General features: G+C 42.1%; 1 protein-coding gene across 1 annotated transcript in view; it reads right to left on the bottom strand.

Annotated features, from left to right (window-relative positions):
- plxnb1b (plexin b1b) overlaps positions 1-19,422 on the bottom strand; it is a 184,043-nt gene that overhangs the window by 36,938 nt on the left and 127,683 nt on the right. The window contains 1 exon segment of the mRNA XM_028576526.1: positions 7,134-7,316. Coding sequence (XP_028432327.1) covers positions 7,134-7,316 — 183 coding nt within the window.

Raw genomic sequence — 19,422 nt, 5'->3', positions numbered from 1 at the left:
ATGGAATCCAAAGAGTACTCCAGCAGTGTACTCATGTTCAGACACACAATGGAAGTTTTAAAAACGGATAAAAATGTATGCAGAAGAACAAGAGATATCATCTTTTTTCTTCTTCCTTGTTAAAACTTGCCGCCCTGTGTGTTATACTAGTAGCAGCTAATGTCGCCTCAAGGCAGTAGCTTAGAATAGACAAAATAGTCAAAAAACCATAAATCAAATAAACATATGTAAAAAATTACAACACCATAAGCCCATCATACACATCACTCCCCAGCACAAAGATTCCTAGGAGCCCTCCAGAAAGCTCAGGTACTTTCCCCATTTGCTAGTGTAGAATTCCAATCTGGCAAACCGTTTATATGACATTTTTTCAAACGCCGCCACCCTGGCCATCTCACAAGCTCACCCCTGGATTGACTGCACCCCTTCATTCTTCCATCCTCTAAAAATAATCTGTCTGGCTATCATTAACTAGTCTGGACCCAGCTCCTTATGTGCTTATCCATCCGTTTTAGGATTGAGAACAAATAATGTCAGGCTGAATGGAACCTGGGTCTCTGCAGTCTAACATAGGTTTTCATTTATCCCGGTCCAAAATTCCTGGACTTTATCACAGGACCATAGGACATGAAGTAATTGGCCGTCCTCTGTATTACATTTCCAACAATGTAGTGTGTCTTTCAGACCAATTCCAAACAAACAAACAATCTGGAGGGAGTCCAATAGAAATGATGCAAAATCTTGAATTAAATGAGGAGCACCCTCACATCGGGTGAAATCATTTTAATAGTCCCACAGATTCTGTCCCACTCCTTATCATCACAAAACAACAAAGGATAAAGAGGTGAGCCGTGTCTTGTTCCCCTTCCAAGAGCAAAATATTCAGAAATGAACCCGTTAGTTTGCACTGCAGCCTAATCCACTTTATAAAATGCTGCCAAACCCATACATTTCCAAAATGTTGAACAATTGACCATATCAAACGCCTTTTCGGCATCGAGGGAAATAGCTGCTGTGTCGAGGAGTAAACCTCTATATGTGGGCCCCCGCTCTACCAGGTGAGCTAACCAGGCGCCCAGACAGACCATGAAATATTAATGAGATGCCGATATTATCTGACGAGCTACGCCCGCGAATAAACAGCACCTGATCGGGATGAATTAGAGAAGTAATAACCTTATTTATTCTATTTGCCCAAATTTTTGAAATAATCTTAACGTCTTTTAGCATTAGGGAAATTGGGCGGTGATTCGACATACAGTATCTCCTCCATGGTCTTTTTTCAGTTTGAATTGTTCTTTCTATTTTTGCTGCTTTTTTGTATTCTTGGTCTCCCTCCACTTTGCAAATCTGTTTCAGACATGTTTCTCTCTTTTTTAGTTTTGTATTCGGGGACTTTTTTCGAGTGTTGATTGAGAGCTAGTCGTTTATGCTGCCACCTTAGACTGGGTCCTCCACATCAGCCTTTTAATGTTATTTACAGGAACAGCATGCTTAATTGCATCTAATGTCATTAGTGAGATATTCCAGCACAGGTCAGGAGGAAGTGTTGACTCTCTGATCTTCCCGTGTGTGTGTGTGTGTGTGTGTGTGTGTGTGTGTGTGTGAGTGAGTGAGAGAGAGAGAGATATGGTGATATGGGTCAGTTTATTTCCTCCAGGTATGTGGAAGATTTGAGGTCAGTTATGAAATCTGATACGGTTTGATCCCACAGCACCTCAAAGACAGACTTTCCAAATTGTAATACCTGTCCATCCAGACTATAGCACATCAGTGATACGACACAGATGGGGAAACCGAGACAATTGACTAAATGACGTTCCCTTCTTCAAACCAGTAAAAGAAGAGCAAAAGGGACACGCAGCAGAGGTTTTTTTCTGTTAGTGAGGAAGACAATCATTTAAGATTTTTGAGGGCAGGGCAACATTTGAGCAACATGTGTCCACCCTAAATAAAATAGCATAAAATATGTAAAATAAGATATAACACAAACACAGATGCTAATAGAAGAGTGGGACATGTAAGAAAGAAAGTTAAACTGGAAGCTGCAGTTGCATGCTTGCTCCAGAAACCCTCTCTGTCTTCCACCATGACGCACAGAGCGAACCTCAACAAAACAAACATTTAGAGATGGAATCCTAACTGGGCAGCAATGCAAAGCAAAGCATTAATAAGACTGGTGAGGTTTCAGGAATAAGACTTTCCCTAAAATACAACTGGCTCTGTGTCTTGAACACCATCTTAACTTCATTCAGCTGCAATTAGCCAATCACTGTATACCATGTTTACCTGCCAGGGGCCTGAGGTCAACAACACTGGGAGGATGTCAAAACATAAGATTACATTTTTATATTAGCTAGACCAATATACTAGTTTATATTATTATTCTATGCTTATAAAGAACCTGGGGGATGGAGCCTGGACAGCCCTCAAGAAGACATGGGAAAGGGATCCGAGTATTACACTGGATGATGAGGAGTGGGACATAATCTGTAGGAATATCAAAAAACTATTTTACGCGATGTGAGGGTGCGGCTCATTCAGGTCAAGATAATGCATCGCTTCTATTGGACTCCCTCCAGATTGTTTAGACTTGGATTGAAAGACACACCAAATTGTTGGTAATGTTAGACAGAGGGCTCCAATTACTTGATCTGTGGTCCTGTGATAAGGTCCAGGATTTTTGGACTGGAATACATGATAATCTGGGTTCTATTCAGCCGAAGATGATTTGTTCTAGGAGATGGACCGTTAAACGGGACAGATAAGCACATAAGAAGTCGGGTCTATTAAGGTCTTCCACCATAATTACGTTTAATAATTAATAAACTTATCATTTCTGACCCGTAGACATGTCTAAGAGATACAGTACTTTAAAATTGATTATTAACCTCCATCCTTAAATGGTAACTTTAGTTTTTTTCAACCTGGACCCTATCTTCTTATGTTTTGTGTACCTAAGTGACTAATGGGACCAACAATCTTTAAAATTAGTCCAGTATTAAGCAAGACTGCTACAGTTGGCAGGGGCGAAGCAAGCTACAATGTAACGTTATTGGGCAGTTTCGCACTATCAATTGACGCCCACTAAAAGTGCTGTTCTTGCCACGGACATGTTCAGATTATGCTCATATTATTATTCTAAGTGTCTGACAACATTATGGAAAGGATCCCTTTATGTTAAAGAGTAAGATCATTTTTGTTTAACATGTAACAGCCCTGAATAGCTATCAAACCCACCAAACTCCATTTAAATAAACAGTAATTAGTAATTAGACAATAGCGATCTCTGAGCTGCTCTGGTTAAACAAAAAGGATCTTACTCTATAACAAAAAATTCTATTTCTGTAGGGATCCTTTACATAATGTCAGACAATTAGAATAATAATATGAGCCTGTCAGTGGCAAAAACAACACTTTTAGTTAACAAAATTGATGATGCACATTTGCACAATAGGATTACATTGCAGCCCGGTTCGTGGCTGACAGTGTAACAGCGTTCTCACTCATTAATGGACCAATTTGAAAGAGTTTTGTTCACATTGGTCACTTAGACACCAATGCATGAGAAAATAGAAAATACCCTTTAAGTAGGTAGGATTGTGAAGATCCAGGACTTTGCCAAAGAATTTGAACATCGACAACTTCTCAGTCCCTCCCTCTCTTTCTGCTAAAGCCCAAACGGTCTCCTAAGACCTTCCCTCCACAAGGGAGAATGAATGTGTGTGCATGAGCATGACAGACACGCAGTTAGACACCCCCCCTGGCCATTTGATTTTTGCAAATCACACTACAGGCAACAGGCCAGAGGAGCCATATATTTTTTTTAATTACCAGCTTCATATAGTCCTACTGGAACATAGGTTCAGTTTCAGAAAATATGACAGAAAGTTCGTTTTATAAGTCTTACCTACTACATCTTTAAGTAACAGATTCATTAGGCTGAATGTAGACTGAACATTTCATAAAGGCTGCCTGTCAGTTTCTATGATTAGTTTAAACAATCTATACTGTGGCATGAATAACCTGTACTTTAAAAAATGCTAAATGTATAAAAACGGTTTCCTGGTTTCCTATGTTCCCGCCAGTTTTGTGGCAACAGTTAGGGGAAGGCCTTTCCTGTTCTAACATGACAATGCCCTGTGCCAGGCCTTATGTAGGGGGGTATTTTTGCCAACGGTAATGTTATTAGTGTTATAGGTTAGCAGCCCACTTAAACAACTGGACCCAGGGTGAGCAAAGAGGGCTAGTCTGACTGAGAAGGAGGAATACTGCTCTCTTTGCCCGAACAGTTCCAAGATGACGTTATCTTCTGCTGCTGTGTGCTTAGTGCCCAAATGGTGAATTTATAGCCCACAGCAACTCAATACGATCAAGTGTCTACGCGATCTAGTGTCGGCAAAAATGCCTTTTTATTGAGTTTCCTCTAAGCAAAATGCTGAGTGAATTTAAGCTGGACCATTACTGTGAAGGGTAGACGTTTTTTTTCCTCAACCTTTATTCCTCAACCTTTTATCATTAGGTCGTTTAGTTTAATTCACAGTTTATTAATTTATAATGCCCCAAGTTCATTGGGTACCCAAGAAACCAAGTGTGAAGTAGATTGGATGAACGGTTCATAAGATATTTCACACACACACACACACACACACACACACACACACACACACACACACACACACACACACACACACACACACACACACACACACACACACACACACACACACACACACACACGTTTATTAGAGAGTTGTCAGCAAAGCTTTTGAATGCCAATGCAGATAATGATGAAGAATAAGGGTTACATTTACTTGCCACTTCAGGAAACACTGGAAGGTGACTTGACGGAAAAAAATCAGACAGGAAGCTCCAGGATTTATTATGAGAACAAGACATCACAGCTTTAATCAGCTGGGAAATAAACTGCTGAGTGGCTGAAGTGATCGAACAACAATAAGCATAGAGCCCACATAGCCCATTTAAAACTCAAATACAGACAGTGTCGCACGTTTAGGTCAGCATTTCAGAGAGGTGGCCCAAGTATCAAGGCTTCTAACTAGAGCGAGCACATTTCATCTGTGTATTACATAACTGCAGATAACACATAAATAAAACTCTAGTTGTGAAGGCTAATATCTGCACAGTTTGTACATTGGCCGTTTCTGAGGAATCAATACAGAGTGCGCAAATTATCCAGCGGCCATGTTTATTTTATCAAATCTTTTGTGTTACTTTAATCATGACGGCCACTAGAGGGCATAGGCTGACTGTACATGAATGAAGGAATTAATGAACGAAGGAAAACAAAGGAATAACAACTTTGTTACAATATTTTCTCTGCTACACAAATAAAAAATAAAATGAAAGAAAGAAAGAATTAATAAAATAAAGAAAAAGAAAAATGAGAGAGAGAGAGAGAAAATGAGGTTCACTGTGGTGGTTGCAGTCAGACAGCACAGACTGACAATGTATCCATTAATGACAGTGACATTGACACAGACACTGTCTGCTGTACGCCAATACTCTACATCAATCTGAATGAGTCTCTCTGTTAGGATGTGCACGTGTCTGCCAGTCAGCGATTACAGTGCACAACACAAGAAGCTGCGTTATATGGTCACAGTGATGTGCGACTCTGTGTGATGTAACTGTGAAAAAATATGTTAATGGCTGTCATTGTGCTATTTCTCCATGTGCAGGGGGCCTTAATCACAAACCCCCATTGAGAAAAAAAATGACACAAAGAACCGACTGTGTGGAGGCAAGCTCACAATCTGTAAACTCCTGATTCCCTACAACCTCCCTGCTCCACTGACCTTCGAGCTCAGTCCAGTTATTAATTATCAAAATAAATAAAATACATCTGTGATCAACAAGGCCAACACTTGTGTGCTTAATTGCTTTTATGCTTCCCAACAAATACACATGCTCAGCTGACATGTTCAATTCAATACACATGTACCTGTTATCCCCCGGATTTGCTCTGATTTGTCTTCCACAACAGGACATAACTTGTGTCGGGCCAAGCTTCACCCTGATTTCCATTTGAACCCACAGAGACACTGCCATACATGACCACTGTGACTCAAGTGGGACCCCCTCATTCAACAGCCTTGTTGAGGACAATGTCATTTCAGAGGAGCTTCACATGATCCAGCCACAGAGCTGAACGCTCACAGGCTGGTTGCCATGACTGAAATGTACAGACATTTCTATTGAGTGGCACCCAGTGCCAGCAAGGACATCCCCAACAGAATGAGCTTCATTATAAAAGGAGAAGGGGCCCACAGCTCCTCTCTGTCCTTGGTGACAGAAATTGTTGCAACCAGTCAAGACATTAACAAAAGTCTTTTTTTTTGCAGGTCAGGTTGTGAGTAGTGAATGAGCAGATTAACATGTAGATTTACACCTATAAAAGTTCTCATAATAAAATCTTGCTATGTTAACTAAAGACTAAATGACATACAATTTTAAAACTTATGAATCTATGTGCCATACAAACTTGATTTTAATTTTATAATCTTTTAATTAGCAATGGGTTGATTGTCTTAAAACACCAGAGGCACTGATGTTTTTGGAGGTCTATGTTCTCATTATTCATTGGGTGACTTGAGTTAGTACAACAATGGAACTAACTACCATAATCTTAGTGCATTCCTTTAACAACAAGATGTACCAGGACTCTGCTCCTGAGATTATTTCTGAAGTGCTGAGTTCAGCCTGCCGGCCTCTACACATAGACCTCCACTGGTTGGCACATGAATGGAGTGGCCGGCGTCTGGAGGTGAACAGACTAAAGAGTTGAATGGGATGTCAGCTGGGTTGATTACCATGTCTGTGGGACAGGTATTACAGATACATGACAAATACCCAACACATTACCCAAATAGGGTCTGAACGCAAAATGATGACACAATTTGTTGGGTATGCCAGACTCACTTCATATTTTAAGCAATAACAACACAATCTCTACATAACATCACAGTTAGCCCATATACAAAGTACACCTGTGTGTGTGTGTGTGTGTGTGTGTGTGTGTATGTGTATGTGTATGTGTATGTGTATGTGTGTGTGTAATGCAGGCTGACAACCTGTCTGTGCATGCCTTGAAATCTGTGACCTCACGCTACCTTGTGCAGGTTCCCCTTGGAGTCTCCTAGGAAAGCAATGGTATGTCCCGCCCTCACGCTGACAGCCACAGCAGTGAGACGGGCAGATGGGCTGTCCAATATGGTCTCTGCTTCTATGGCCATCCTGCTGGCCATCGGGCTAGGGGTGTGGTCAGAGCCGCAAGGGTATGCAGTCAGAGTGTTCTTACAGTGGGGACACAGGAGAGGAAAATCAGTATGTGTCAAGATGTCATGTCAGGTAACATGAAGATTATATCAAAAGATGAATAACGCACATGTAGCATGCAAACTATAACTGCTTGTTTAGTGCAAAAAGAACCCTTCAAGTGATTTGCTATTCATTTCTCAGCAAGGAAGCCAACTAAAAATAACAGCAGTGTTTCTTCTGTGCTTAGTAAAATCCCAGTAGAACTGATTGTGGAGCATTTGGGAACAAACTATAACTAGATTCCAGCGACTTTTACACTTTAAAGCCTACAGACAATTTGTTTTTGCTTCCACAGTTTGGCATTAGGGAGTCTTTGCTCTGGCAGCATGGTTGTTTTTTGTTCCCGGCAATTTATTTTTCCACGTCAGCGTTTGAAAGCAGGGTTATTGCTTCATTATTGGTCATCTTAACAATAGGAAGTAGAGGGAATGAACCTGAGAGCTCTGCTTGTTGAAGACAACTTGTTTTGATGGATTGCATGTAGTTGGCTAGTGTGTTGTTATGAATGGACTCATTTGGCCTGCTGTTTAAGACTGCTGATATATGGCACACCACTGTCCAACATTAAACTTGGCTGTAATAACATAGCTGAAGTGTCCAAATAGCTATATGTAAGCCTCTGTGAGTATTGATGAAGTTAATCATGGGGAATGAAGGAGTTTAGAAGGCCTGTTAATCCACATTATGAGAACCCAACCGTTAGAGCAAAGCAAGCAGGGGTGACTGCATGCTAAGAATAGCCCAAACTACATTATGACTACTGAAATAGTTATGAACTTATGACGTCCGGTCTAGGAACATGGCCCGGAAGCTTAAAGACTGGTCTGTCACTGACTGCGCTGGCCGATGAGAGCCTGTGATTACACTGTAAAGACACATTCAGGCTGCATTCATCTGGACATTTATCACCAACACTGAGGGCAGTAATGACCACAAGGGAGTAACATAACGAGAAAAGATTGCTAAAGTTGCATATTGGCCACTAATATTTGGTAGGAGTTCTGAATCCTGATCATCAATAACAAAGCATTCCCCATAGACGTGGCATGAGAGTCTGTCCCTGGTGCAGATGGACTGTCCTGGCAAAGACTAAACAGGGATGAAGCTGCTTTGTTTTTTGTGTAACGTGTGTAAGTAAGATTTTACATATTTAATGACACTGTAAATCTCTTTTCAGCTCCAAATCTCACATCACTGTTCCCCTCCAGCCATAAGGTTTGCTTTGGCTCCCCCATTTTCACCTTTATTTTCAATAACATGTATTCATACCTAACCCCACCATTTAACTTTTCTTTCACTTTTTGCTTTACTGTACATCTGTATCCCTAATGTATTTTTCTCTTTCTCCTTCAAAGCCTTGTCTCTGCCTGGTGTGTCTTTTTGCATTCTTGTCAGGTCTTGTTAAACATTACAATTAACCCCACCCCACTAAGTATGGCTAATGACACCGATCGATCTCTCCCTGACCAGCAATTCTATTAAATTATACTGCCCGCACTACCTTCTCCCCTAGAGCTAATCTGTTGTATATGGCTGCAAAGATTGAGGGGTCAGCGCTGCTCTATGTCCTCAAAACAGGAGAAGTGATAATAGAGAAGGACGTCCTCCATCCAAATGCAATGTTTACATGCAGTAAACACATTAATGCATACGCATGAACACACCCCATAAATCCGGATTCCAGAGTTGGGGTTATGAGAGGGTAGGGCTGGCGATATGGAGAAAATCAAATATCACGATATTCTTGACCAAATACATCAATGTCGATATTGTGACGATATTGTAAGGTTGACAACTGGTGCTTTCACAAAATATTTTTTACAATGAGATTTTAGATAAATAATCATCAATAATGTAGTAAACATTAGTAAGTAAATCATGGGAAAATATAGAGAAAAACAATTTTTTGATGATGATATTTTATGATATTCCCTCGAAAAGTTTCACAACAGATTTCCTGAGATAATTGAGTTAGTATGTGCATGTTATTATCAATTTAGGCAATGTAATTGTATATGACAATATCTAGATATATGATTTCATCACGATATGATTCCATTAAAAGACAATAAATTATCATATTGAATTATTGCCCAGCTTTATGAGAGGTTTGATAATTAGGGGTCCAAGCCCAAGGGGTGGGAGAACCGCGGTAGCAAAGCCATGCGGTTCACACAGCAGGGCTGTGGGGGGGTGCCATTTTCAGGACTGGACCAGATCCCTGCAAGGACCTCGGACAAAAGAATTCACCCACTTCCACCACTACGTGGCGCTATAGCAGAAAAAATGCATTTGGCTTTATAACTGACCAATCGTACATCGCACATTAAAAATACACATATCCACGCATTCCTTGAATTCAGCTGAATCTCCTGATATAGGCCATGGCCATTTCCGCCTTAATTTTTTTTGCGTGGAAAATCTTGATTTATTGTAAACATACTTTTTCAAACTCCTCCTAGACCGTGCGACCGATCTGCGTGAAACTTGGTACGTAGCATGTCCCGACTGACCTGACAAAAAGTTATCAAAAGAATTTTTATCGGATGAAATTTGCGTAAATTATGCACAAACAAATTTGTGGAGCTAGCTATAAAAAAGTTAACTTTGCCATATCTCAGCCACAATATATGCTATCAAAGAGAAACTTTAGATTCTTGTTTGCCATGACCCTCTGGAGCTTCTCAACATTTTATGAAAATTGGCCACTATGGGGCGCTTCAAGTACAAAAAGTTTATATCTCATGAACAGCTCATCCGATTTTTACGAAATTTTGAGGGTACCATCTAGGTAAAAAGTACACATATGGACCACTAGGTGGCGCTATAATGACGGCAAACGTGTTTTTGACTCCCACACTACACATCGCACATTAGAAACACTTGCATCCACGTGTTCCTTGAATCGAGCTGAATCGGATGATATAGGCCACGGCCATTTCCTCTAAGACATTTTTCCGCAATAAGCAAAACCAACTCATTTGAACTCCTCCTAGGCCGTGCGACCGATCTGCACGAAACCTGGTAAGAAGCATCTCCAAATGGACCTAACCAAAAGTTATCAAAATAATTTTGCTATGTTAAACTCTGCGCAATTTACCACCAAACTAAATTTCATAGCTAGCTACCAAACACGAACTTTAGCATATCTCGGCCAAATTAAATGCTATCAGCAAAAAACTGCTCCGTACCAAATTTGGCGAAGATCGTCCATAATCAACATTTATGTGTTTTGGCTGATAACAAATCATGTAAATGGAACACTTGCGATTGCATTTTATCTGCCGTAGTAACTGCTATCAACATGAAACTTGTGATGCTGTTTGGCATGCTGCTCTGAGGCTCTGTACCAAGTTTGGCGAAGATCGGCCATTAGGGGGCGCTATAGTCAACGTAGACCCTTTTACTCAATCAATGTTAATGGGATAATTGCAATGGCAATGTACCACAGACCTTGCAGCTCACACCTCTTGATATTTCCTGACATTTGACTACCCCCCGTTTCGCTTTGGGTTCCGCTTTTGCATGCTCCCCGGGTCGTCGGGGGTGACTCGCACCGATGAGGATTGGACCCCGTCTTAACTGCTTGCAGTTCTAGTTAACTAATTAAATCACTCCTCTACAGCATTACATTTATCTGTTAGAAAAATTCAATGTCATTCTTTCTGATACAAATAACACGTTGCTGGAACTAAGGATGCAGCAATCTGATGCAAATATCTAATATTGGGCCGATATTGACTCAAATGGCTGAATCACGTATTGTGACAATGTAGTCTATCTATTCAATTCTATGCTTATATACTACATACATTATATACTGGAATTTTAATTCCTGCTGAAGTTTTGACAATTTTTTAACCAATTCAGTAAATTTACTTACGTACTAGCTATTAGACTGAAAAAGTCAGATTGGTGGATCCCTAGCTGAAATAGGAATAGAACAGGCTTGGGTAGCTTCAGTTGCATGATACAATATTTGGCAGGGGGATGCTCATTCAGTCATTACAGAAAAAACTCACTGTGTTCTACTCTGCCTCATGTTTTTCATTCAGAGAAAGAAAATATACTCCAAAATAGAACAGCACAGGGCGAAGAATGAAGGCTGTTACTCTTAGTATGTAAGCTGTTTTTCAGTCATACCCTGTCACACAAACATACAATTACACATACTAACACATGGGAGTAGAGCGCTGTAACTGCTATGTGGTTCAGCATGTTTACCACTGGAGTAAGTGATGGTTAAGTGACTTGCTCAAGTATATATCAGTGGTCAGAAACACATAAATTCTAGAACGGTCTAATTGATTTCAACCAAAAATGTATTAGTGCTCATTTGTTCATACTGGATTGTTAGAAAAGCCCAAATACAAATAACTATATGACAAGTACAGGGCTGCAATTAGAGCTGGGCAATATATTGATATTATATCGTGATATCAGACTAGGTATCGTCTTAGATTTTGGATATCGTAATATGGCATAAGGGACTGTTCGTTATTTATTTCAGGGGCCACCGGAGGAGTTTTGGGACCTTTGGTCAAAATAGACATGACCCTCCCCTTGCCAGTAATAATTTTTCTATGACCCTCCAAAACGATTTGGAAAAAAGGCATGACCCTCCCCCGATAATTTATTGATCCCTTCTGCACTGGTTTGCGCTTGGCAAAGATATACAGATTACCATTATTTTTTTTACAGCAATGACATACATGATTAAACCTCTGCATTCTCATCTTATGCATCACACTCCTCTGTTAAGGTGTGGTGGCCATTTCAGTAGATTTACTCACTAACGTTGTTGTGGAAACAATTTTCTTAACTTTCTAGGGGCGCTAGCGAGCCATTTTTGTGCGCCTATTCCCGAAACCCTTAAAATACATAGATTTTTTAAGGGTTAGCCAAATTTGGTGAGGTTTTGAATATGTTAAGCCCCTCAAAAAGGCAATTCATTTGACGGGAAAAGAATAGAAAGAAAGAAACAATTAAAGCTGCGAGCAGCGATGGACGGGCCCTCGCGCCTCTGCGCGCGTCAGGGTTACCGGCGGACGCCGCTCCTTGCGACTGTGCATTTGCGCGGCACTCAGACGCCGCAAATCGTCAACGATGAAAGGGGAACTCCCCGCCGAGTTGAACGATACCTATGACCAAAAGTCAATTTTGGCCTGTAGGTGTCCTCAGGCCTGGACCCTTGTTAATCTTGAGAAATTTCGGGCAGATACGACAACGTACACTCAAGTTACAACAACTTCTTTGTTCATCGCTAAACACTAAAAATGGCCGCCACGCCACGCCCACACCGTCTGACAAAAAGTTTTTCTTTTAATAACTTTTCATCGTTAAGGTGTTGGGATGGTACAGACCAAGTTTGAAGTCCATCGGATGAAATCTCTAGGAGGAGTTTGTTAAAGTATAGCACCTTGACTTTTAGGCCTACTTCCTGTTGCCACTAGGGGGCGCTATGACTTTAAGTAAATATCGGCCATCATTTGTCCTCAGGGTTGGACTCTTATGAATCCTGAAAAGTTTCGAGCCAGTTTGACAACGTACACTCGAGTTACACCCACTTCCTGTTTCGGCGGAGAAACGCACAAAATGGCCGTCCTGCCACGGCCACGCCCTATGACGAAAAGTTTTTCTTTTAACAACTTTTCATCTTTAATGTCTTAAGATGGCACAGACCGAGTTTGAAGTTGATCGGATGAAATCTCTAGGAGGAGTTCGTTAAAGTACAACACTTGGAAATGGCCAAAATCGCACTAATTTCGAACTTTGAAATCAAAATGGCGGACTTCCTGTTGGGTTTAGGGTATGGCTCTAATGAAGTTTTTTGTACATCTTGATACATACATATGTGTACCAAGTTTTGTGAGTCTACGTTAAACGCACTCCACGGGCTCAATTTTCTTAACTTTCTAGGGGGCGCTAGCGAGCCATTTTTGTGCGCTATTCCCGAAACCCTTAAAATACGTAAATTTTCACCAGACTTGATGCGGCCGCCAAATTTGGTGAGTTTTTGAATATGTTAAGCCCCACAAAAAGCCAATTCATTTGACGGGAAAATAATAGAAAGAAAGAAAGAAAATAATAATTCCTTCAGTTTCAATAGGGCCTTTGCCGCTGTCGGCGCTCGGGCCCTAATTAAAGCTGCGAGCAGCGATGGACGGGCCCTTGCGCCTCTGCGCGCGTCGGGGTTACCGGCGGACGCCGCTCCTTGCGACTGTGCATTCGCGCGGCACTCAAACGCCGTGAATCGTCAACAATGAAAAGGGAACTCCCCGCCGAGTTCAACGATAGCTCAAACAAGACTCTACGTCATACGGTTCATTAGCTGTGAAAGGGGGCGTGGCTAAAGCATAGGGGGCGGGTCCAACCATCACCAATTAAAAATGAAGCCTCTGCTGAGATGAATGATACCTCACACAAGACTCTACTTTAAATGGGTCAGCATGTATGAAAGGGGGCGTGGCTTAAACATAGGGGGCGGGCCAAACCATCACCAATGAAGAAGGAAGTCTCTGCTGAGTTCAATGATACCTCACACAAGGGTATACCTTAAACGGTTCAAATGTTATGAAAGGGGGTGTGGCTTATGCATAGGGGGCGGGCCAAACCATCACCGATGAAGAAGGAAGTCTCTGCTGAGTTCAATGATACCTCACACAAGTGTTTACATCAATCGGGCCATTAGTAATAAAAGGGGGCGTAGCTTGAACATAGGGGGCGGGTCAAACCATCACCAATTAAAAAGGAAGTCTGTGCTGAGTTCAATGATACCTCACACAACAATCTACCTTAGATGGGTCAGCATTTATTCAAGAGGGCGTGGCTTCAACATAGGGGGCGGGCCAAACCATCACCAATGAAGAAGGAAGTCTCTGCTGAGTTCATTGATACCTCACACAAGGGTCTATCTTAAATGGTTCAAATTTTAAGAAAGGGGGCGGGGCTTAAGCATAGGGGGCGGGCCAAACCATCACCAATGAAGAAGGAAGTCTCTGCTGAGTTCAATGATACCTCACACAAGACTCTACCTTAAACGGTTCAAATGGTCTGAAAGGGGGCGTGGCCTGAGTAAGTGGGCGTGGTCATATTATAGGGGGCGGCTCAGTATCAGAGGTAGACCACACATTCTGAGTTTCATGCAAATAGGATGATGTTTGTCATATAAGGCAGATTTCCTGTTGCCAGCGGGGGGCGCTATGACCAAAAGTCAATTTTGGCCTGTAGGTGTCCTCAGGCATGGACCCTTGTCAATTGTGAGAAATTTCGGGCAGATACGACAACGTACACTCACGTTACAACAACTTCTTTGTTCATTGCTAAACACTCAAAATGGCCGCCACGCCCACACCGTCTGACGAAAAGTTTTTCTTTTAATAACTTTTCATCGTTAAGGTGTTGGGATGGTAGAGACCAAGTTTGAAGTCCATCGGATGAAATCTCTAGGAGGAGTTCGTTAAAGTATAGCACCTTGACTTTTACGCTACTTCCTGTTGCCACTAGGGGGCGCTATGACTAAGTAAATATCGGCCTTTATTTGTCCTCAGGGTTGGAATCTTATGAATCCTGAAAAGTTTCGAGGTAATCGGACAACGTACACTCGAGTTACACCCACTTCCTGTTTTGGCGGTGAAACGCACAAAATGGCCGCCCCGCCACGGCCACGCCCTATGACGAAAAGTTTTTCTTTTAACAACTTTTCATCTTTAACGTCTTAAGATGGCACAGACCGAGTTTGAAGTTGATCGGATGAAATCTCTAGAAGGAGTTCGTTAAAGTACAACATGTGGAAATGGCCAAAATTGCACTAATTTCGAACATTTAATTAAAAATGGCGGACTTCCTGTTGGGTTTAGGGTATGGCTCTAATGAAGTTTTTTGTACATCTTGACATGTTACATATGTGTACCAAGTTTTGTGAGTCTACGTTAAACGCACTCCACGGGCTCAATTTTCTTAACTTTCTAGGGGGCGCTAGCGAGTCATTTTTGTGCGCTATTCCCGAAACCCTTAAAATACGTAAATTTTCACCAGACTTGATGCGGCCACCAAATTTGGTGAGTTTTTGAATATGTTAAGCCCCTCAAAAAGCCAATTCATTTGACGGGAAAATAATAGAAAGAAAGAAAGAAAATAATAATAATTCCTTCAGTTTCAATAGGGCCTTTGCCGCTGTCGGCGCTCGGGCCCTAATTAAAGCTGCGAGCAGCGATGGACGGGCCCTTGCGCCTCTGCGCGCGTCAGGGTTACCGGCGGACGCCGCTCCTTGCGACCGTGCATTTGCGCGGCACTCAGACGCTGCAAACCGTCACCAATGAAAAGGGAACTCCCCGCTGAGTTCAACGATACCTCACACAAGACTCTACGTCATACGGTTCATTAGATGTGAAAGGGGGCGTGGCTAAAGCATAGGGGGCGGGTCCAACCATCACCAATTAAAAATGAAGCCTCTGCTGAGATGAATGATACCTCACACAAGACTCTACCTTAAATGGTCTGAAAGGGGGCGTGGCCTGAGTAAGTGGGCGTGGTCATATTATAGGGGGCGGCTCAGTATCAGAGGTAGACCACACATTCTGAGTTTCATGCAAATAGGATGATGTTTGTCATATAAGGCAGATTTCCTGTTGCCAGCGGGGGGCGCTATGACCAAAAGTCAATTTTGGCCTGTAGGTGTCCTCAGGCATGGACCCTTGTCAATTGTGAAAAATTTCGGGCAGATACGACAACGTACACTCACGTTACAACAACTTCTTATTACCTCGAAAAGTTTCGAGGTAATCGGACAACGTACACTCGAGTTACACCCACTTCCTGTTTTGGCGGTGAAACGCACAAAATGGCCGCCCCGCCACGGCCACGCCCTATGACGAAAAGTTTTTCTTTTAACAACTTTTCATCTTTAACGTCTTAAGATGGCACAGACCGAGTTTGAAGTTGATCGGATGAAATCTCTAGAAGGAGTTCGTTAAAGTACAACATGTGGAAATGGCCAAAATTGCACAAATTTCGAACATTTAATTAAAAATGGCGGACTTCCTGTTGGGTTTAGGGTATGGCTCTAATGAAGTTTTTTGTACATCTTGACATGTTACATATGTGTACCAAGTTTCGTGAGTCTACGTTAAACGCACTGCAGGGGCTCAATTTTCTTAACTTTCTAGGGGGCGCTAGCGAGCCATTTTTGTGCGCCTATTCCCGAAACCCTCAAAATACGTAAATTTTCACCGGACTTGATGCGACCGCCAAATTTGGGGAGTTTTTGAATATATTAAGCCCCTCAAAAAGCCAATTCATTTGACGGGAAGATAATAGAAACAATAATTCCTTCAGTTTCAATAGGGCTTTCGCCGCTGTCGGCGCTCGGGCCCTAATTAAAGCTGCGAGCAGCGATGGACGGGCCCTCGCGCCTATGCGCGCGTCGGGGTTACCGGCGGACGCCGCTCCTTGCGACTGTGCATTCGCGCGGCACTCAAACGCCGTGAATCGTCAACAATGAAAAGGGAACTCCCCGCCGAGTTCAACGATAGCTCACACAAGACTCTACGTCATACGGTTCATTAGCTGTGAAAGGGGGCGTGGCTAAAGCGTTGGGGGCGGGTCCAACCATCACCAATTAAAAATGAAGCCTCTGCTGAGATGAATGATACCTCACACAAGACTCTACTTTAAATGGGTCAGCATGTATGAAAGGGGGCGTGGCTTAAACATAGGGGGTGGGCCAAACCATCACAGATGAAGAAGGAAGTCTCTGCTGAGTTCAATGACACCTCACACAAGTGTTTACATCAATCGGGCCATGAGTAATACAAGGGGGCGTGGCTTAAACATAGGGGGCGGGCCAAACCATCACCAATGAAGAAGGAAGTCTCTGCTGAGTTCAATGATACCTCACTCAAGGGTATACCTTAAACGGTTCAAATGTTATGAAAGGGGGCGTGGCTTATGTATAGGGGGCGGGCCAAACCATCACCGATAAAGAAGGAACTATCTGCTGAGTTCAATGACACCTCACACAAGACTCTACCTTAAACGGTTCAAATGTTATGAAAGGGGGCATGGCCTGAGTAAGTGGGCATGGTCATATTATAGGGGGTGGCTCAGTATCACACGTAGACCACACATTCTGAACACTCAAAATGGCCGCCACGCCACGCCCACACCGTCTGACAAAAAGTTTTTCTTTTAATAACTTTTCATCGTTAAGGTGTTGGGATGGTACAGACCAAGTTTGAAGTCCATTGGATGAAATCTCTAGGAGGAGTTCGTTAAAGTATAGCACCTTGACTTTTAGGCCTACTTCCTGTTGCCACTAGGGGGTGCTATGACTTTAAGTAAATATCGGCCTTTATTTGTCCTCAGGGTTGGAATCTTATGAATCCTGAAAAGTTTCGAGGTAATCGGACAACGTACACTCGAGTTACACCCACTTCCTGTTTCGGCGGCGAAACGCACAAAATGGCCGCCCTGCCACGGCCACGCCCTATGACGAAAAGTTTTTCTTTTAACAACTTTTCATCTTTAACATCCTAAAATGGCACAGACTGAGTTTGAAGTTTATGAAATCTCTAGGAGGAGTTCGTTAAAGTACGACATGTGGAAATGGCCAAAATCCCACTAATTTCGAACTTTGAAATCAAAATGGCGGACTTCTTGTTGGGTTTAGGGTATGGCTCTAATGAAGTGTTTTGTACATCTTGACATGTTACATATGTGTACCAAGTTTCGTGAGTCTACGTTAAACGCACTGCAGGGGCTACATTTTTTTAACTTTCTAGGGGGCGCTAGCGAGCCATTTTTGTGCACCTATTCCCGAAACCCTTAAAATACGTAAATTTTCACCAGACTTGACGCTACCGCCAAATTTGGTGACTTTTTGAATATGTTAAGCCCCTCAAAAAGCCAATTCATTTGACGGGAAAATAATAGAAAGAAAGAAACAATAATTCCTTCAGTTTCAATAGGGCCTTCGCCGCAGTTGGCGCTCGGGCCCTAATAATAATTCCTTCAGTTTCAATAGGGCCTTCGCCGCTGTCGGCGCTCGGGCCCTAATAAGCATGGAAACTAAATGCACACTTCCTGCATTACTGCATTACTTCAAATACTAAGTTACTCCTCTAGTAAACTAGTATTCACATGAAATAAAACAATAAAACATTGAGACAATTCAGCAAAGCACTCCGGGTAACATTCAACACACAAACTGGTTGCTATGGACTCGTCACTAGGCTTCCTCCACTTCGCCGTTTAAACAAAGTGGAATAAATGTAAGTCCAAATCTACACAAAACCCGCAATCAATTAGTAAGATGACATCAAATGTGGCATTTAGGAAACCTTTATTGCAACCTTGGCACGGAAAGATGTCCAGACTAGCAACATTCATTTTCGTTTTTTACACCCTGCTGCTCGCATCTTCAGCCATTTAGTTGTTTTGTGTTATTTAGCCAAGATATTTATAAAATATCTGGTCATGCCAGATGTAATTATTCCACTCATTTTTTAAACAATGCAATTATCCGTTTCAGCCACCAGGGGAGCAGTGCTCCCCCTGCCCCACAGCAAACTCATGGGTCAGACCCATCTGGTAGCGAAGGAGGGCGGAGACTGAGAGCTACATGCCAAACAAGCCACTTTGAAATTTTGCTGTTTCTATGAATACAAAAGTTGGGTAACCCCCCCCCCCCGGACTAAAAAATGTTGGATGACTCTCCCCTCAACAAAGAATAAAAAGACATAACCCTTCCCTATTTTCCTCCGGTTCCATAAATACCGAACGGTGCCTAAGTGTTGTCTTTTCCTGGTTTTAAAGGCTGCATTACAGTAAAGTGATGTACTTTTCTGAACTTACCAGACTGTAACTGTTTTTGTTCTCTTTGTTTATTTGCCTTTACTCACTTAGTCATTATATCCACATTACTGATGATTATTTATCAAAAATCTCATTGTTGCGGTATCGGTATCGAGGCATTTCGTCAAAAATATTGTGATATTTGATTTTCTCCATATCGCTAAGCCCTACCTGCAATGATTGTAGTAAATGGTCTCCATTTATATAGCGCTTTTCTACATTACCGGA

The sequence above is a fragment of the Perca flavescens genome, chromosome 4, assembly GCF_004354835.1.
Source record: "Perca flavescens isolate YP-PL-M2 chromosome 4, PFLA_1.0, whole genome shotgun sequence".
In the NCBI taxonomy this organism is placed as follows: domain Eukaryota; kingdom Metazoa; phylum Chordata; class Actinopteri; order Perciformes; family Percidae; genus Perca; species Perca flavescens.
The sequence above is the reverse complement of the archived record's forward strand: the minus strand, read 5'-3'. Positions and strand labels throughout refer to the sequence as shown.